Genomic DNA, 21142 nt, shown 5'->3' with positions numbered 1-21142 from the left:
CCCATGAAAGTGTTCAACTTGTGTTTGTCTAAATCATACATTCTGGAGGGGGCGTCTAATGACCCGCGGGGGAGTAGAAATGGTTGTTGGAGGTGAAAATATTGTGACTATTACGTCGCTCAATTCTATCCAACAAAATTGTATTCTTTAGGGAGAAGTTTAATCTAACTAATTTAAGTAATTAATTTAATTTAATCATTTAAGTTTAATTTTTTTCTTAGTATGGGGTGATAATGGGAAAAAATGGTAGAGAAACACTGATGTGAATGATCTGTATTTCCAAGGTGCTTCTCTGTTGACCTAGCAATTCTGTTTCTATGATCTCTCCCGGAGGAAGAGTCTCCGAAAGAGGCACGTTTGCAAAGTTGCTGACTGCATCGTCTTTTAAAATAGTGGAGCGACCTCCCTGGCCAGTTTTCTCAGTGGTTAGAGCATCGGTCCTCAGACCGCAGGGTCAAGAGTTCGATTCCTGGTTAAGGGTGCGTACCTGGGTTGTGGGTTTGTGCGTGCGAGAGGCAACCAATCAATGTGTCTCTCTCACATTGATGTTTCCCTCTCTCCCTCCCCTCTGCTCTCTCTAAAAATCAGTGGGAAAAAATATCCTCAGGGTGAGGATTAAAAAAAGTAATAAATAAATAAAATAGTGGGACAAGCTAAATGTCCATCAATTGGAAATGGTTGAAAACCTACGGTGCATCCATAGTGTGAGATACTATATGTCAGTTAAAAGGAATGAGGTAAATCTAGAAACAGAGAAATTGACATGGAGAGGACTTCAGGTCATATTATTGGGTAGAAAAAGCAATGTGCAGAATATATATGCATGATCACATTTATATCAAAACAAACACCCAACTGATCTGTGTCTCCATATGCAAATGTCATATATGCAAATGCAAAAGAAAATAAAAGTGAGGGTACCTGCCAAAGTGGTAAACCCTGCAGGTTACCTCTGGGGAGAGGGATGCATTGGATGGTAAAAGAGGTACACCCAGTTTGTTTTACATGAAAATGGTTGTGATTTGGGTTGTTATGTTATGACCCCAAATGGAATCTTAACTGATACATCAAATTATTATCAACGTATAGCTAAGCCCTGTCAGAGAAGATAATAAAAGGCCACAGGAGAGCCATGGAAGTGGGAGAAATCTCCCAGAAGGAGTCCATAGAATCGGGGAGAAGAATAAAAAGAGATTTCAGGGGAACCTCAATACGAGAGATAATTCAGCTAATGAGGCTTGAAGAGTCAGAAAATTGAAAGATGGTGTCAACCCTAGGGCTATGCCACTCAGATCCCTTTCAAGAAAAGACTTTCCCTGCCCTGGCCAGGTGGCTCAGTCAGCTGGAGTGTTATCCGGTACACCGACAAGGTTGTGGGTTCAATCCCCGGTCAGGGAACATATGGGAGGCAACTGATCGATCTCTCTCTCTCTCTTCCCTTTCTCTCTCTCTCTCTCTCTCTCTCTCTCTCTCTCTCTCTCTCTCTCTCTCTCTAAAAAACCAATAAACATATCCTCATGTGAGGATAAAAAGAAAGAAAAATGTATAATAATAAAAGCACAATATGCTAATTAGACCGGATGTCCTTCCAGACGACCTTCCGGATGAAGTTGGGGCTGCGAGGGAAGCCCGGGTACCAGGTGCCAAAGGGAAGGCAGTGCCGGCAGCTGGGGGAAGGGAGGCCTACTCTTGCACAAATTTCGTGCATCGGGACTCTAGTAACTAAATAAAGGACTCACTGCGAGGAGTGTAGTTGATCGGCAGCCTCCAGCTGTTACCTCAGCTTCTAAGGCTGTGCGTCGAGTAAGGCAATGGTAGGTAAGATCACTTCCGGTTAGGACAGCCCTGCCGGTGACCGAGCAAAGTATGGCACAAAGCTCCCCCACACAGGCCTCCCCTAACAGGCCCTCTTTGCTCCAGACTATGCATTGGGCTGATAGAGATGGCCACACCTGCTGGCACTGCGATAGCCCCCTGGCCAGGTACATCTTCCGCACGGCTCACTCATTTCAGCATCTGCTTTCCAGACAACCCAACTGGTGCAGAGGATGTTAAAAGGCTCCATGAGTTAACACGTATTATCTGACTTGGTTAAATAAACATTTAATAAGCACTAAAGTGAAGAGGTAGGAGGTTAGTGTTTCTTCAATGAAAACTACCAAATACAAACCCAAGCTGCCAAAGACAGGTATTCCTACTCAAAGCAATTCACTTCCCAAGTCATGTGCTCAGCCCTTCCTGGGTTCTTCATTTCCGCTAACCCAGAATATAACCACATTTCATCCATAGTCCCTCCAAATTTATCCATTTTTATTGTCTTACTTGCCTCTTAAATTTTATCTTGCAATCAAATATTATGTAGAGAAAGTAAACAAGGACGAACTAACAAATCACGGGTAAAGGATTTTATTCAAGCCCTTTGCGGATGTCACTACTGATTATTTTCCAGATTCAGCTATATTATAGCATAAACCACAATCTTTCAACACATAACTGCATATGGCAAAAGCTCTGTACAATCAGGTGAACTTGTAAGGCAAGTACTAAACCTGTTCCCAGAACATAATGGCCAATAGAATTAATTGAAAAGATTCTTGTTTCTGAGAATCTAACCATTTATTTCACAAAGACAGAGGTACATTTTCTCTTCCTTTTACGTCATTTAACCCACATTAATCTTCCAAGAAAAGCATGCATATCTGTTGTCATTTCCTTCTTATAAGAAAAACAGCAAAGCAGATAAAAATCTGCTCTCCCCAATGCTAGAGAGCCAGTAGCACTGGTATACTAATGTAGCTTTCTAATGTTTTCGTTTGAGGGTCAGCAAACTGCCACCCATGGGCTTAATCCGGCCCACCACCTGTTTTTATAAATAAAGTTTTATTGGAACACAGCCATGCTCTTAGTTTATGTATTGTCCATGGCTGCTTTCCTACTACAACAGCAGAGCTGAGTCATTGTAAAAGAGACCATCTGGCTTAGAAAGTCTAAAATACTATCAGAAAAAAATTGCCAACTTTTGTCTTAGTTTAAAAAGTATGGCATGTTTTTGCATTTCTATTTATCCATTCTTTATTATTCATTCATAACATTCTAACTGACATCTTAACATGTAAACATTATCTATCCTATATAATAAAAGGGTAATATGCAAATTGACCCTAACAGCAGAACGACTGGGAATGACTGGTCACTATGACACACACTGACCACCAGGGGGCAGATGCTCAATGCAGGAGCTGCCCCCTGGTGGTCAGTGCGCTCCGACAGGGGGAGCTCTGCTCAGCCACAAGCCAGACAGCTGCCAGCACAGCGGTGGTGGTGGGAGCCGCTCCCGCCTCCTCAGCAGCACTAAGGATGTCCGACTGCAGCTTAGGCCTGCTCCCTGCTGGCAAGTGGACATCCCCCGAGGGCTCCCGGGCTGCCAGAGGGATGTCTGACTGCCAGCTTGGGCCCGATCCCCCAGGGAGCAGGCCTAACCCAGCAGGTGGACATCCTCCAAGGGGTCCCAGACTGCAAGAGGGCACAGGCCGGGCTGAGGGACCTCCCCTCCGAGTGCACAAATTTTTGTGCACCGGGCCTCTAATATATATATAAAAGCCTAAGCTACTGTTACGACTGGTTGACTGCTTGACTGGTCAACCGGTTGCTATGACGTGCACTGACCACCAGGAGGCAGATGCTCAATGCAGGAGCTGCCCCCTGGTGGTCAGTGCACTCCCACAGCCAACCTTCTGCCACCAGCCAACCTCCCATAGTCCCTCCCCCCGGCTGGCTGGCCCTGATGGCTCCAATGGGGACTGGGTGAGATGGCCCAGATTGGCCCCGATCACCAGCTAGTCCGAGGGACCCCACCCATGCATGAATTCGTGCACTGGGCCTCTAGTTGTTAATAAGTGTTGATCTGAAATCAGCAATGATTTTTAAAGATAATGAATGCTCTCATTTTCCTTTAATAGGTGGTTATTATTTTTAGTAAACCGAATTTTAAAAAAATTATCTCCTACCCAGAAGACAGAATCTTGAGTAGAGCATTTGATAGTCACCCATGTTTCAGAATAACTTTAAATGTCAGGAACAACAAGATTAATCCTCAAAAGAAACTGGAAATAAAACATCTATGGCTTTAAGGGAAATAAAAAGGTAATTATGTCCTGATCCCATGTGACCCTTTCTTTCCTTTTGGAAAGATTGCCTGTCTACATAAAAACGATGATAGCCTTTTAACGTGCTTTCGATCCTCGGATCTTTGACGTACAGACCCTCCTCGGTTAGTGGAGCAACGGCTTCCTAGGAATTCATCAAAGATATCGTGAGAACAGGAGTTGGGGGAGGAGGAGGTCTGCAGTGAAAGGCAACCAGGGAGATTCCAGACTTGGTCAGCTAGCTGCTCCAGAGGTGGGGCTACCCAGGCCACAAGTTTGCTCAACTCAGATGCCCAGGAGGCTAAGTGTGGATTTCTAGTTACCAGCTTCCCTGTGTCCAGCGCTCCGTGTCGGCTGGGAACTCTTCCGGTTCCCCCTTGGGCATAAATGAATAGGTCTGCAGTGATGCATGGGCCCCTCCTGCGCTTCTTGGTTTCTCTACTCTCTCCTTCTCGAGGCAGGCACAGTTGTGTGCGTTGATGTGAACTGTGGGCTCAACCATACCCTCAGGACAATGAAATCGGCACGTCTCAAGGCGGGCCCTCATTTTTCATATGGCAAGTACTGTTTTGTTTTGTTTTGTGTTGGTTAATCCTCACCACAGGATACTTTTTCCATTGATTTTTTAGAGAGAGTGAAAGGGAGGGAGGAGAGAGGGAGAGAAAGAGAGAGAGAAACATCAATGTGAGAAAGACACATCGATTGGTTGCCTCCCTCCCACTACCCAGGCGCGTGCCCTTGCCCGGAATAGAACCCAACACCCCTTGATCCCTGGGGCCGGCGCTTTAACCACTGAGCAACAACAGCGCAAGCAAGCACTTTTTTACTTCAAAAAAGATGTTTACATGAAATCATAAAAATACCGGTAAGCAAACAAACAAACAAAAGGAGAGAGAGAAAGAGAAAAACAAAATTCTTATTACCTATCAATCCTACCACACAAGGAAGCCACTGTAAAATATTGCTGTGGATTTATTCATACAGTAGTGGCTTGAATGGGGACTCACCCACCCCCTCAAAAGATAGGTCGATGTAATTACATTAAGGATCTCAAAGTGAGGTCATCCTGGATTATCTGGCAGGCCCTACCGCCCATGGTGAGAGTTCTTATAAGGAGAAGAAAACCCACAGACAGAGGAAAAGGCCATGCAGTGAGGGAGGCAGAGCTTCTACAGATGAGGCCACAAGCCCAGGAAAGCCTGCGACCTCCAGAAGCCAGAGCCTCCAGACGGAGCCCTGGCGTTCAGACTTCAGGTGTTCGGAATTATGAGAGGATAAATTCAGTAGTCTAAGCTGCCAAGTGTGTGGCATTTTGTTACAGCAGCCCCAGGAAGCAGAAACAATACATTTGTTCAGTAAATATTTATAGAATAACTATGAGCCACATGCCAAGGCATTGATGAATAAGACACCAAACTTTTCAGTTTTCTCTGCATACATAGAAATATACGTATAAGTATATTTTAATGAGTCATTAAAGTTATTAACACACAATTTTCACCTCATAATATAATAATAAATAAATCTGGCTTCGCCTTGGAGACGGCCACATTTTGCTCAAGCAGTCCTTAATTTTTAACTTGAGCTTGTTTCCATTTTTTATACCGCAAGAACCATTCTTTATCTAAATCTTAGGCACACCTTTAAGTATGTCCTTAACCTTTTAAAAAATGGAATTCCGAAGTCAAAGTCTCTGCCAGTTGTGAATGTATGGTGCCTCAGCTCCAAATTGACCCTTCCTTCCGCAGCTCTGAGAACCAGGAGCTGGATGGATGGACCCAGCGAACATTTCTCCTCCACCAGTTGGCACAATGACAGGCTTTGTCAATAGAGGGCGCCATAGGAACACTGCAACCCAGTGGTGGCAGGAAGGCATCCTGGGTCCCAGTCCTCCATTTTTCATGCAGCATGGAAGCCCAGTAGCCCCCCCAGGCCTGTTCCAACCCCCCTCTGGGGCCACACTCCCCCACACTGGGTAGCAGTTTCCCCAGTAGCTCTGGCCATGGCCTCAGGCATCTGTCTCCCCTTCCCATGGGCACATGGCCTCCTACGTGGAAAGTTGCGTCACCACCTCTGGCTGGGTTCCCAGTGGCAGACACGTGGTCCTCAAAGAAGCCTAAATCTCGACCTTGGGCTGCGGTGTTGGAACCCTCTGAGTCCTTGATTCCTCACTGCCCACTTCCCAGCCTACAAGTAATAGCTTCGTTTTGCACGTGCTAACTTCTGGATCTTTTAGAGCTGTTACTTTCCCTCAACAATTATTTTGATTACATTTTTCTTATTCAAATAACTGGCACCTATTCAATCTCCTGACTGACCCTGACTGACATCAACTCTAAATGTGTTTACGTTTCCAAATTACCTTTCAGAGCCATGGCTCCCATTTCAAATTCCTTCCCAAGCCCTAGCCAGTTCTGAATATTTTCATTCATTTGTAGCGATGAAAATATGAAAGAAGTTATCCCTTTCCATTGTTTCCATTTGCATTCCTTTAATTACTAATAAGGTAGAGGGAAAACCGTTCAATTAGATGATATATTGAAAGGAGTTGTAACCAGCCAACAGTGGCTACTTCTGGGGAAGGAACTGAGAGAGGGAGCAGGGGAGGGGGGGGTCCCACTTTTTACTCTCAAATGTTGCACAGTGTCCAAGTGTTATACAAAGACGAAATATTTGTGTAATGTTCATAGAACTAAATGCACACGCACCGTGGAAGGGCAGCCGGGCCCTCTGGCCACACGCCCTGCGCCCCAGAGTTGCCTTCTTCAGCAGAGCTGAGCAATCAGAAGGAAATGAGGGAGGCCCTGGCCGGTGTGGCTCAGTGGATAGAGCGTCAGCCTGTGGACTGAAGGGTCCCGGGTTTGAGACCAGCCAAGGGCACATGCCCAGGTCGTGCACTCGATCTCCAGTAGGGGGCATGCAGGAGGCAGCCAATCAGTGATTCTCTCTCATCATTGAGTTTCTATCTCCCTCTCCCTTCCTCTCTGAAATCAATTATTTTTATATATATATATATATATATATATATATATTAGAGGCCTGGTGCATGAAATTCATGCACTGGGGGGTAGGGGGTCCCTCGGCCTGCACCCTCTCGCAGTCCAGGACCCCTTGGGGGATATCCGACTGCCAGCTTAGGCCTGCTCACAGTCCGGGATATCACTCTCACAGTCCAGGAGCCCTGGCTCCTTACTGCCCACCTGCTCGATAATCCTTAATGCTCGGCTCGCTGCTTCTTAACGCTGCTATGGAGGCGGGAGAGGCTCCTGCCACGGCCGCCGCTGTGCTTGCCAGCCGTGAGCCCGGCTTCTGGCTGAGTGGTGCTCCCCCTGTGGGAGCTCACTGACCACCAGGGGGCAGCTCCTGCATTGAGCATCTGCCCCTGTTGGTCGGTGCGCGTCATAGTGACTGGCTGTTCTGGTCATTTCGCTGTAAAGGTCGCTTAGGCACATGGAGGGAAGAAAGGGAGAAGGTGAGACCATAAAGCATGGGCTTTGCGAAGAGGGAGGTCTGTCTGAAGGGTGCTTAGAAAAGTAGAGGGGCATCACATACCTCACTAGTGGAGTTCTCACTTCCCCACCCCCTCCAAGGTTATTGAGCCAAGACCAATTCTAATTTTCAAAGCTTTCTGGAGTCATTTCTATTTATTTTCACCGTATTGATGTTCTGACACTGACCTTTGAGCCCGTCCAAGATATTGATTTGTGTAACATTTGTTTAATGTTTGTCTCACCCACGAGTTGTGGACTCACATACTGGATTATGAGTTGCTAGACAACAGTTTAAATACTTTAAGACACGGCTTTCTAAAGACCCCCCAAATCCCAACTTCCCTCCTTCTGAAAATAGATGTGCTGTCAAGGGAGTGAAAACTGAGGCAGGGAAAACACATCTGTTGTTAGTCTGGTATAAAAACTCACATAATGTACAGGGTGCTGCTTAGAAGAATTACATGATCTGAAATCAGCTACATGAGTGTATGGATTTCTTCCGATTCAAAATATAAACACAGCTCATTTAAGTCAAGGTTATTCTTACACACATTTTTTGCCCTCTATCCTGTACTCTTTTTAAAAAAATTGATGCAACTTTCTTGACTGCTGATCTTTATTAACCTGTTTATTCTTAATATCAAAGCTCAACACGTTGGTTCAACCATCTCTTTAAGAAGATAGCAAAAGCCAGGATATGAGGCCACAGGTAAATCAACTTTTGTTTCTGTTTTTTTGGATTTAGTCGATTTTACTTATAGCTTGTTTTTTTTGTTGTTGTTGTTTTTTTTTTTTTTTTACATTTCAGAGCATTTCACAATTACAATTTTCTGACCTGCAAACATACCTTAAACGGAAATATTTTTGAAAAATGATCAAATTAGGTACAATAATGCAACAATTACACATATGACATTTTAAATGAAACATTGTTAAGTATACAGAACAGTATGGAGAATAATATAACCAACCTCCATGCATTTACGCTCAACTTTTCCAGCCTCACCTCCCACCTCTGCTTTATATGACCCCCCAGTCATATAAAACGTGGTCGTTTTGATTTGCATTTGTCCGATGATTAGTGACTTGGAGCAAAAAACATAGTCAAATTTTAACAGTTTGTAATGTATCCTTCAGATCATTTTCCTTTCTTTTTTATTGATTTCAGAGAGGAAGGGAAAGGGAGAGAGAGATAGAAACATTAATGATGAGAGAGCATCATTGGGTGAACACTGGGGGGAGGGGGTGTCATATAAAGGAGGTGGAAGATGAGGCTGGCAAAGGAGACGGAAGCCAGACCATGAAAAGTCACATCAGGAGCGAGCTAATCCAGAGGCAAGGTGAAGTTAGGGAGGCTCTTCAGCCATGAGGGCAGCAGGGTTGTATCCGAATGCTACAGCGATCACTCGGGCGAGGGTTCTGATGACGTCAAAACACAGGGTGGGTCCTGAAATGGGCCATATTGGTAACAGAGACAGGGCAGGAGCCTGTTTGCAAGAGTCTAAGAAAGAAACCATGAGGCCCCGGGGACATTCGAGGGGAGGAGAAATGGAAAGGGGCGATGGGTTTGCAACGAGAGGCTTGAAACCAAAGGATGGAGCCTCGTTGACAGCAGCTGGGAATAAGCTGGTGTGAATTGAGGGGATGTACAAGAGGCTGGTGGGGAAGCCAGGAGCCGAGATGTGGAGATTCGGAGCCGGAGCAGGAGCAGAAGGGAGAGGCTCGATTCTGGGAGGGAAAAGGAGAGGTAGACAAACCTGAGGAGCGGGGCATCTGATTGGCCAATCCTGCCTGCAGCATTGCCACTCTCCCGCTTCAACCCCATTCACACTTGATATCTGACTTCCACATAGTTTTGCCCTTGACCTTCATAGGGCAGGGAAAATGTGCTTAGTTAATCTCCCATCGAGTTAGGCATATTGCTCCCTGAATTGAGGCCAGACAAGAGTCCACTCAGGGAGCACGACCCCAGGGGTGGGGGGGAATGGAAGGCACAAGACTTGTGACGCCTTCATGCCCCTGTCCTTTGCGGGCCGGGAAAATGCAAACCAGCTCTCTACCCTTACTGTGCAGGTACCACGGTTCAGTGTCTGACTCCTTCATCCACTGACCATGACGTAGAAGCTGAAACGTTTCTCTGGAACTGGAGATCAGTTAAGGTTTAATTCCAGATAAAAAGAAGGAGGTGGGTCAAGAAACCCTAAAAAACGCCCCTCCCCATACCCAGCCGGCAATCCTATCATCCCGAAAAAGGCCCTTTTCTGGTATCTTCCTTTCCCACACTTGGCTATTTTTGTCTCACTCGTGAACAGTCTGGAACCCACCCCAGGGTGCTCCTGGAACCAAGAAGAAAGTATATTTCTAGCAAACACATTGCACTCTGTTATGGGGCTGGCTGTTCTAAGCAGGTTCTATACTTGACTTCACTTAAAGCCATACAATGGCGCCATGGAGAAGGCCCAATGGCTGTCTTCATTTACAGATGAGCGGCTGGCAAAGGCTGCAAGGATCACCCACGAAACCACACACAGGTGGGAAGAACCCCGATCCGAACCCACCAAGTGTGTCTGGGGGGTCTTGACTCCAGCAATGGAAGGAGGTAAAGCCGAGGATCAACGTGCATGGGAAGCTTTGCTGCCTGCACAAGCAGCGCAAGGCAGAGATGTATTTTCCCGAACATTCAAGAGGGTGGGGCGCCTCTTCAGTGAAACAGGCTTCCTTCTCCCATCAGGTCATTATGCGGAGGAGCCAGGAGTTCAGGCCTGCTTCCCTCTCCGCCTCCCTCTTTGTCAAAGGGAACGTGGGGTGGGGAGTATTAGTTCCCTCGCAGGATCTCGGGAGAGCGCTGACCCTGTGTCCTCCAGGGATTCACTTGCGTGGACTCCTTTCACACCCGGCTCAGGGCAAAAGTTCAGAGTGGGGGCCGCTCCCTCCCGGAGCGCCAGAAAAATTCCTCTTTGTAAAGCTCAGGCCCCGTTGGAATCAAACTCCACCCAAACAGGAAATCACCAAGGTTCTAGGTTCAACTTGGTGCCTTCTTTTTAAAAGCCCAACTTTCTCGTTCACGAAGCGGGGGTTTCCTGGGCGCCTATTTGGTGCCGCGCACGCGACGCATAGTTGTCCTGGATGCAGCGTGCGCTCTGTGGGAAGAAACAGAGAGAGAAACGACGACACACACACATCTGGCCATTCTTACAGGAGAAAGGCTTCCAGGGAGCTGTCGTTTTTCTTTAAAAAATAAAAAAAGAAAGAAAAGAAAAGGTTTTACACACGCACCGCTTGAGTCCCCCAAAGGCCGGGCAGACCCTGGGCTGGGAGAGTGGAAGGCCTGGGGCGAGGGGGATGGGCGCGAGGAGAGGGTGGGGTGACCAGGTGGAAGGGCAGAGCCGGCGGAGGGATCGGAGTCGCTGCGAGCTGCGCCAGGGGCAGGTGCCAGCGCAGAGCGGGCGGAGGTGCCGGCGCCGGGCCAGGCGGGGGAGGCCGGCGCTCCCTCCGCCTCTAGGAGTCGGGCGCGCAGACCAGCTCGCCCGTTGGAGCCGGGCGCACGGGCGTCCCCGCCGCCGGCAGAAGGAGCCGCGGGAGCAGTCGCAGCCGCCGCCGGCGACAGCATCCTCTGGAGAGACGCCCCCGGCTCCGCGGTCGCCTGGCTCCTCCTAGAGGCGAGCGCGCCGCCCGCGCCCCGCCGTCCGCCCGTCCGCGGGGACAGCCACGCCGGCGCCCGCGGCCCTTCACCTGCCGCGCGCTCCTGGGCGGGCGGGTGCGGGGAGAGAAGGGGCGAGACACAGTGACCCGGGAGGCACCATCCCCTGGTTTCCACTCCGCGCAGAGAAGGAACGCCCGCCGACACCGCGAGACCCCGCAGTCCCCGCGCCCAGCTCTCAAGTTCAAGGGCGACGCCCCTCACCAGCGGAGTTACCCCGCGCGGCGAGCTCGCCGGCCCTATCGACCCCGACCGGCCCTCTGCGCCCAGCGCCCCTCCGGTCCCCGGAGCCGCCCGCGCGCCCGGCGGGGCCATGCCCGGGCTGCGCCGGGACCGCCTGCTGACCCTGCTGCTGCTGGGCGCGCTGCTCTCCGCCGACCTCTACTTTCACCTGTGGCCCCAGGTGCAGCGCCAGCTGCGGCCCCGCGAGCGCCCGCGGAGCTGCCCCTGCGCGCGCCGCGCCCCCGCCTCCGCCTCGGACCCCCGCACGGCCGCGCACAACTTCTCCCGAGCCCGGCCGGGGCCAGAGCGGGACCGCGGCGGCCGCAGTGGCCCCGGCTCCAAGCTGCAGGCCCTCTTCGCCCACCCGCTGTACAACGTCCCGGAGGAGCCGCCGGTCCTCGGGCCGGAAGACTTGCTCCTGGCCGGCCAGGAGGCGCTGCGCTATTACCGGAGGAAGGTGGCCCGCTGGAACAGGTGAGGACCCCCCCCACCCACCCCAACCCGGCCCGGCCTCCACGCGCCCTGGCCCCGGGCCCCAAATGTGTTCCCCACCCAGACCCCACCAGCTGTTGCAGACCTCAGAGTTCAGCCTCAAGTTGGTCGCAGGGCAAGAAAAAGTTTCTAGGCAGCAGCACAGCCAAGAAATGTCCCCAGCCCCTCCCCCGTGAGCTCCGCTGGCTCACTCCTTAGCCCAACCTCGGTCCCCGGGGTCATTTCCGCCCTTGGCTTCTGGTGGAAAGTCGCCGTTGGACTCCGGTTTTCCAGAATGAGGTTTCCCAGCAGAGCGCTCCCGGGGCTGGTTGGAATTCAGCGCTCTGCGCTCGGGCGGACCTGGCCGCCACCCAGACAGCCAGGCTGCTCCCTGAAAACCAGCTCTTCCCCTCCCCGCGCCGCCGCCCCGCCGGAGGTCAGCGGGGCAGGGGGTAAACCCGCAGTTCCCCGATAAGGTCGCCGCTCCGTTTTATTTAAAAGCTGGTTTGTCCCTTTCTGTTGAGTGTCACACCCCGAAGGCTGGCAGCGTTCGTGTCCTGGGGATTTGGGTTGACTTGGATCTGAGGCTTGATGCTTTCACAGAGGAAATAAAAATCGACCTGGGAGTGTTTTTTAAACCCGAAGCAAAAGATAAAGGAATAAGGTCCCAAACATATTTAGGGTAAAACTAGGATGTTTTTGTAAAAGCGCGGGGAGGGGCGGTTTTGGAGAAGATGAAGTGGTCAGTGCTGAGATCCCCGGCTCATGGCGGAAGCTGTCCGTTTTGAAGTACAGACTTGTCTGAATATCACTCACATCCACGGTTCACTTTCGAACCACACCCATCAATTTTCTTAATGCAAGAGATTGCAGGATGAGATGTCGTGGGGTAAGCATTCCCTCCGGAGTGTGGGGGGTGTGTGGGGAGCATGGGGAGACCATAAATCGCAATGCCAGCCCCCTTAATGTTTGCTCATTATTCTGGAGTGCTGAGACTGCCCGGGGGAGGGAACCCTCCAGAAATTAAAAAGAGAGTTATTGGCCGAAATCACCGTGGTGAATTTCAATTACAACTCTGTGGCTGCTGATTTTCTATTAGAAAGAAAGTGGTTCTCAATTCCATCCCTAATTGTGTGCAAAAAAAAAAAAAAAAAAAGCAATTTGTGATTGCTTCTCAGACAGTCACTTTGGACATTACTTTTATTGCGCCAATAACATGGAGTCTGGCTCAGTGAACTAGGAAAGGTGGCCCTTAGGAAATTATCTACATGTCTGCTGCCCGGTTAAGAATGAGGAACTGCGGGCAGTCACTTGCTTTTGTAAATGTAGATCAGCATTCATTTAGTCACAGCGCTGTGGCCTGAAACTTCCCCATGTTACTTTGGTCCTGAATGTTTTGGCAGAAAAGCGAAAGTCTTTCTCACCAATCTGTCCGACAGTCGACAGTCGACACTGAGCTTGGTTTCTACGCCGCCGACTTCACAGAAGTGCATTTCCTGATCAGAAATGATCTTGGTCATTTAGCTGAATATAAAGGGGGGGGGGGAGGGCTGGTGGCCTTGCTGTATTAACAGAAATGGAGCCGTTTTGTGTGATTGGTTGAACGTGACAGTTGTGATATTTAGTCATCACTTCCTTTGACTGCTGGAGGTCACAAGTGAGATTTGTGGGCCGTAGCAGGCTGGTCAGCTGCAGGGGGGTCCAGCTTCCCTGGACCTCCAAGCCAGAGAACACAGTACCTGCTCCCAAACCGTATTGTCAACGCCAGTGGGGGGATGTTAGTAAGCACATGCCTTGTTGTGTGTATCAGGGTTGCAGGTGGAACGTGGAAGATTCCGCGGAGTTCATTAGAATCACGCTCAGAGCTCAAAGGTGAGAGAGTCACTCATTACCTTAAGGGAGAGAGTGCTCTGACCACTAGGAGGGCAGGGGGAGGCTCCAGATCACAGTGCAAATAACGAGAATGGATAGCAAAGGAAGAAACAGTGAATGGCCTCGCTCATTGTTTAAAACCCTCCTTATTTGGAGCCACAACCCAGCCACTATTTGAACACCCGGATGACAGACTTGGGCGAAGGCTGCCCTGCCAATAATTACCTGCACGAACTGCTACCCAAAAGGGTTGCATCAGCAAACCATCTGCCAACCCAGGAGAGGCGCGGGTAGTGAAAGAAGCCAAGTCATCATTCTCCTCCGCTTGCGGGAGAAGCCATTAGTCTGAGTGAGCGATTTTTTCTTTAAACCATCACGCTAATAAGCAGTGGTATGAAGCCGGAAGTTATCTTTCTATAACTTGAGCTCATGACCAACGGGAGATAGGACTGGCCCTTCTTTTCCCCCAGGACACTCCTTTTGGATTTCACAGCGTGGAAGATGGAGCTTAGACATTGATTTGGATGTCGTAGGCGCTCAATCAATATTTGCTCATTTGGGTGTCAGTGATGAGTGGCGTTGAAGTGTAAAGGACATGCTGTGTGGGGTGGGCTATGCACGTGCTGTCCGGCAGGCTTTCTGCAAACCTCCGGGACCCGCTGTTCTCCCCTCCCTTCCTCTCTTTCCTCCTCAAAATGTAACTAGACGCGGCACCGTCCAGGTTAAAATGTAATCAGGGGGAGTGTTTCTGCCACTGATCACGGAGAGCGAGCGAGCCAGCCTCCATCAGGCATGATGACACCTGTCTTGCGTAGTGAAGAGGAGAGAGCAGCACAGGGAGCAAGGGAAAGGCAGTTCTCACAGTTTCGGGCCACGGACCCACCAGCCAGACGAAGCCTTTCGCTTTCTAAGTGGTGATGGGAGGCAGGGCCTACCTGGAGCGCAGGTAACTGCTGTTCAGGTTGTTACTATCCTGGCCTCCTAGAGGCTGCGCTTCCGATTTCTCCCCTGCCCACGAGCTGCCCGACCGGAAGACATCTGTCCTCTGACATGTCAGAACACGGGCTGCGTGGCCTGGCCTCTCGCCCACGTGTCTTTGGTTGGCTCCTCTGGATTCCTCTGGTCTTGACAGGCAAGGTCAAACCGGGTCATGCCTCACTGGTGTGAAAACTCCAGCAGCTGCGACACAAACATGAGTTTTCTTCTCTCTGCTTTTCTTTTTTGACATCTTCCTTGGGCATCAGGAAAGGTACAGGCTCCTGCAACGATAGATCCCGCACCTCTCAGGAGGTCAGGAGGGTGTGCAGACGCCTGTGTTCTTCCCACCGTCGGAAGCTCCTGGCGGTCCCTTTCCTCCTGTCTCCGCGCTGTCACTGAGAGAGAGCAACCCTGAGTCTCTCTTTGAAAATCACAGCAGGGAGACTGGGCAGCTTTTCAAAAATGACAGTTGTTCAAGGGGAGTACATTGACCCAAGTTTTCCGGGGGTTGGGGGGTGGGGTGGGGCGAGCTTTGAGAAGATCCAGAAGCTGAGGCGGATCTAGGAGGGAGGGGGAGAAAGAGCCAAGAGAGAGGGCAGAGCACCAGCTGGAAAGGAGAATTGTCTAATCCAGGCAGTTTTCAAAGGAAAGCTGCTTCCCACCCTGGCATCTGAGGAATGAAAAACGCAAGCTTTTGATTCTGGCCGCCACATTTTTTTTTTTTTTTTAATCTCTTTCCTGCTTACCTCACGCTGGCCCCAGACCACAGGGAACGTAGATTTACTGGGAGCAGGCAGCTCCACCCACAGAGCGGGTAAAAGTCCGGTTCTTTCTCATGGGTGGTGGCCAGTGGCCTTCCCCCGGGGTCAGCAGGGCCTGGGACCATCGTCTGATTCTCCGCCTGGGATGCCAGGCCAAGAAAGGAAACGGCCTCTTCAACTTGAGCTGGGCCTCGGCCACGTCCTGTGTGCGGTTAGCAGGGCGAGTGGGGATCCGACTTCTGTTTCCCACTTCCCTCAATTAGGTCTTCGCTCGGCTGGTTTGGGGAAAGCTGTGATGTGAGTGGTTTCTGGATCCCTGGACCTACAGCCGGAGGAAACGTCTTCACTCTTCCGAAAGTCAAAATCTCCGAGCAGGTGGTTTCCGAGAGAGGCAGTCCAGACGCCCCTTCTGCATCCTGCAGCCCGGCTCACCGCCATGATTAGCGCAGCAAAGCCAGGGAGGGTCTCAGCGCTGTCCATCCAAGGAGGAGAGGCACTTCCTGTTTCCAAATATATCGACATGAAGCCCTCCGCGGAGAACTGGAGGGTGTTCTTCAGCTGTCCCATTGCCCCAACCCCTTACCCTCTCCTCTCACCCCAGCCGAGTTCTCACCAATCCCGGGAACTCAGCTGGCTATTTCTGTGCTTGCAAATCTCTACTCGAAACATGCTGGGTGTGTGCTAAGTACTTTACCTACACTGGCTAACTTAGGCCTCACAACTTCCCTAGAAGTAGGTGGCTGTGGCAGACAGAATTCCAAGGTGGTCCCCTGGATTCTCGGCCCTGAGGCCCTGACGTACACACACCTTCTCCTGAGTTTTCAATCGAATGCCCATCCAGGTTCTCCCACAGGGGAGCTGATCTTGGGATAGGGAGACTGACCTCGTCGCATGAGCCCTTTAAAAGCAGAGAGTTTTCTCCAGCTGGTTGAAGTTGAGGAAGTCGAAGATACAAAGCAGGATAAGGATTTGCTGACTTGAAGTTGGAGGGGGCCACATGGCAAGGGAGGTAAGGGATCTTTAGGAGCTAAGATTGGCCCCCAGCTGACAGCCAGCAAGGAAGCAGGGACTTCAGTCCTACAACCACAAGGAACTGAATTCGGCCAACAACAGGAATGAGCTTGGGAACAGATCCCTCCCTTCCCCCAGCCTCCTGAGGAGAACTCAGCCTAGCTGACAACTTTGCTTCAGCCAGTCAGCCCTGCAGAGCCACACGAGTGGACTTCTGACCTCCAACGCTGCAAGCTCCTATGTGGGTGCTGTTTTGAGCCACTAGGTTTGTGGTAATTTGTTTCACAGCGATCGAAAACAAACAGCACTGCTGTTTACTTCCTTTTATAGAGGAAACCAGGGACCAGGAGGTTATATAACTTGCCTTCTGAAGTCAGGCAGTAAGCAAACCACAGGCAGGCTTTGGACCCGAGGGTCTGGCCCCAGGATCCATCTTCCAACCAGCGGCTCCACCACCAGGCATCCTTTGATGTCCATAGGTCCTCACTTTTCCTCTTGGGGAAAGGCTGTTCTGACTACCTCCACCCAGCCTCGCCCCTCCCCGGCAGGATGCATCCTCTCCGTATAATACCATATTGCTTTTTATGACCGTGCACTGTCTGGCTTCATGGCGGCCGTCTGGAGCCTCAGGTGACAATAAATAGCCACTTGCTCCCGGCAGGAAAAGCTCCCAGCTTGCCTGTGGTCACACTGACACATCTGTTTCGTGGTTTCCCACAGGGGAGAGCCAGGGTAAATATCTGTGGAACAGATAATTGGGGACAGACGACATCAGGATTTTGGGGGGCTGTTGGCCAATGGTCTGTTATCTCCCATGACAAAAGCCATCCCAACCATAAGATCACCTCACCTATCACTTGTCTACTCCTCCCTAAAAACGTCTAAGGCAAAACCACCTTCCCGAGACAGTCTAAAGTCTGGATCTGGGGTTCTCTCCAGATCTGGCTGTAGTCTAAATAAAATCAATTGCAGTTGTCTAAATAAAATCAATTTTAAAAAATTGCCCCAAACTGGGAAAGAGACAGTCAAAAAGAGTCTTTCTGCCCAGGCCGGGTTGTTCAGTGTTTAGGGTGTTGGCCCTCAGACGGAAGGGTCTCAGGTTCGATTCCAGTCAAGGGCACGTACCTCAGTTACAGCCTCGATCACCGGCTCCAGTCGGGGCACATGCAGGAGGCAACCAGTGGACGTGTCTCTCTCACATCAATGTTTCTATCTCTCCCCCTCCCTTGTACTCTCTCTAAAAATCAATGGGAAAAATATCTTCGGGTGAGGAGTAACCAAAAAAAACAAACAAACAAATCATAAACACCCCAAAGGAAAGTTGAGAAGGTGTCATTTGCCAGCAAGAGGGAATTTCCTGAGCTTCCCCTGTTTTCGGAGAAAGCAGCCAAGGCCAAGACGTCTTGCGTTAAAGAAAAGTGGGAAACACAGAGACCCCGACTGTGGAGCCAGGGAGATCCATGTCCTGCCGTGGGCAGGTGCTGACCTGTGCTTCTCCTGCGATGATCCATTAAGCTGGAGGCTGGCAGCTGGCGGCACGCCACCGGGAGAGCGAAGCAGAAGTCACCAGGCAGAAGAGCATCTGTGTGCCTGTCATTACAGGCAGGCACACACTTAGAAGCCTAATGAAAACCATAGTACGGAAAGGGGGAAAAAAAAAAAAAAGGCTTCGTTCTTTCTGCGGCCTGTCGCTTGGCAGGGTGTCCTGTGTGGAAATGTGAAGTCAGGACAGAACTGAGTGGGAGCGCCTTGCAGATGCTGGCATCCAGGACTTCCAATCCCTCGAGCTGACCTCGGAGGCCAAGCGCTGGAGGCAGCCAACATCATTTGGCGCGAGCAAGAGGCAGAGTTAAGCAGCAGCAAAGGGCCTCTTTTATTGGATTCGCTAGCAATAAACCACATAAATTTGGGAAGCCACAGGAAATAGAAAATAGTAGAGGACTACGGTTCCTAAGAAACCAAGAACCTGTAATAAAATTCAGCAGAGTATGGAGAGTGGAAGGGAAGCCTCAGGCGTGTTGGCCCAGGGGCACCCGGACGAGGCGGCCCGGGGAGGGGCGGGATTGGAGAAAACTTGGGCAAGGTTGATGGGTTTAGAAAAGAGCTCTGCTGGCCTAAAACCAGAGCTGCTCATCCTGGGAAGCCAAGCGCAACTCTCCCCTAGGAAGCGAGCCTTCAGCTGCCCGAGCCTGGGCCAAGCCCCGTAGGGCGTGAGTCAAGGCTGTTGATGACGGTAACCAAAGCGGAGTCCACGGGGCCGTGTCTCCTGGCCAATCCGAGTGCGCCGCGGGGTCTCAGTGCCATGCCAGTGGGATTTTTGTATCTCTGACTCACTTTCTTCCACGGCGCAATGGTTACAAATCCTGGTGGGAAGGTGTATTTGTCTCACACCCAGCTCAGCTCATGCGTTTTTCACTCTAAGGGAAGAATTATGCACAACCAGCAGCTGCTGGTTCATACATTCTGTGCTCCTCTGAGCGTTCAGGGATCCGAGAGAAAGTCAGATTGATCAAGCACAACTTCATAAGCAAATCAAGCCCCATTGTTTCACTGTAGGGTTTCTTTTTGTTTTGTTCTAATATGTTTTTTTTATTGATTTCAGAGAGAAGAAGGGAGAGGGAGGGAGAGAGAGAGAGAGAGAGAGAGAGAGAGAGAGAGAGAGAGAGAGAAACATTGATGTGAGGGAAACAGCAACATCTATTGGCTGCCTCCTGCCAGGGACCCAGTCAGCAACTCTGGGCATATGCCCTGACCAGGAATCAAACCAGCGACCTCCTGGTGCATGGGTCCATGCTCAACCATGGAGCCACACTGGCCAGGCTATAAGGTTGTTGTTTTTTGTTGTTGTTTTTTTTTAAAAATATATTTTATTGATTTTTTTACAGAGAGGAAGGGAGAGAGATAGAGAGTTAGAAACATCGATGAGAGAGAAACATCGATCAGCTGCCTCCTGCACATCTCCTACTGGGGATATGCCCGCAACCCAGGTACATGCCCTTGACCGGAATCGAACCTGGTACCTTTCAGTCCGCAGGCCGACGCTCTATCCACTGAGCCAAACCGGTTTCGGCCGGGTTGTTTTTTTAATAGGGTCATTGGAGGCCCCTTAGTCCAAGTGATGAGGCCTATGTTTCCCTTTAATTTTATGCAAAATTTGCATTCTGTGCGTGTGTTTATGTTCCTAAACATAGTTCATTATTTTTGCAGAGTGTTGCCTGCATTGATTATAGGATACTTTGGTTTCAAGTGATAGAAACCCAACTCAAACTAACACAAGCAGGAAAAGGGAATGTGGAGACTGAAGAAACCAAAACTCAGCAAGGGCAGCTGTTGCCACTCTCCTTCTCCTTAGCCCATCTGCCTGTCTTAATCCCCTCCTGCAGTTTCAAATCCCAACAGCCCTGGGGCCACAGCGACTGAGTAAAAGGGCTTCTCCGATTTCCAAAATGAAAGACCCTTTACAAAGACGTTGATTGGCCAGGACTGGGAACACGTAGAGGGCTATGATTGGTCCAGCTTTGAGGCGGATGCCAACCCCTCAACCAATCAATCACTGACACTGGGGAGGCGGAAACTCACCATTCGGTTCTCTATTTAGTCCACTTGGCTCAGTGTGGGGAACAGCAGGTCTCCCAGAACCTGGCTGGGTTCCCAGAACTGCTGTGACCAGAGTGATGCTGGAAAGGGTCTCAACTCATGCCTCCCACAGTGTCTGACTCCTATAGCTACTGTTCTGGAGGTTTAATAAGACTTTTTAAAAAACAACTTCATTCGTAACAAGTTCCTAACGTGCAGATTTTTTTTACACCAACCATTAACATCCTCCCAAGAAGATAAGTCTTTATTTATTTGGGCTTTCTCTTAAGTCCATCTTACTCTCTTCGTGGGAGCCTAAAGAAGAAAGTGCCGTAAACCCAGCTCATTCATAGGCTCATGTCTCTTTCTCCTGAAAAGAGATTCCACTTGGAGCCAATATACCTTATTTGAATCCGGAGGAAAGCGCTTCCGTTGTTTAGGACTGTGTTTCTTCTTTTGAAATTAAGAGGGTGAGTCTGTGGTCCCTGAGGCCCTCCGAAGCTCTGTTTTTCACGCGTTGCCCATCTTCAATCAGAATTTCTTCTTCAAAGGCTGTCGGGGGGAGGCCATGGGACATTTTCCAAGTGTGCTTTGTGGATTTACAGGGTTCTGGGTTGTGCGGGTGGCGATTTTCATCAGGAAAAAGTGTATCTTAAGGCAGTTTTGAGGAGGAAACCCGCACTGGGTTGTGTTATGCACATTGAGCCGTCCATGTGGAACTTATGTGGACAGATGGCTCCCCCAGCTCCCCGCCGTGCGTCTCTGTTTAATTGAGTAGCATCTTGAGATTGCAAGGTGAGCTGCTGAAAACCGTTTCCAGTCCCAGCTACTTATGTGTGCTTATCAGGATCTTTTAGACTCTGCTGCCAAGACACTGTGCAGAAATTGATGGAGTACCGAAATAAGACTATTCCT

At 50.0% G+C, this 21142-nt stretch overlaps 1 protein-coding gene and 1 long non-coding RNA gene across 5 annotated transcripts in view; one reads left to right on the top strand and one right to left on the bottom strand.

Annotated features, from left to right (window-relative positions):
* Positions 1-8234: 8234 nt before the first annotated feature.
* LOC132218625 (uncharacterized) lies at positions 8235-12426 on the bottom strand. Its single transcript, XR_009449232.1, has 2 exons — positions 12136-12426; positions 8235-10864 (listed from the first exon to the last, which is right to left on the bottom strand). It is a non-coding gene; the product is annotated as an uncharacterized LOC132218625 (long non-coding RNA).
* Positions 11500-21142, top strand: part of FAM20A (FAM20A golgi associated secretory pathway pseudokinase) — a 33446-nt gene continuing 23803 nt past the window's right edge. For all 4 annotated transcript variants that reach the window (XM_059670119.1, XM_059670116.1, XM_059670117.1 and 1 more), the window contains exon 1: positions 11500-12032. In XM_059670119.1, coding sequence (XP_059526102.1) covers positions 11650-12032 — 383 coding nt within the window. In that variant the 5' untranslated portion in view covers positions 11500-11649. The remainder of the gene's footprint in view (positions 12033-21142) is intronic.

Source organism: Myotis daubentonii, chromosome 16 (genome assembly GCF_963259705.1).
Source record: "Myotis daubentonii chromosome 16, mMyoDau2.1, whole genome shotgun sequence".
Taxonomy (NCBI): Eukaryota; Metazoa; Chordata; class Mammalia; order Chiroptera; family Vespertilionidae; genus Myotis; species Myotis daubentonii.
Note: the sequence above shows the minus strand (reverse complement) of the source record. Positions and strands in the feature narration are given on the sequence as shown.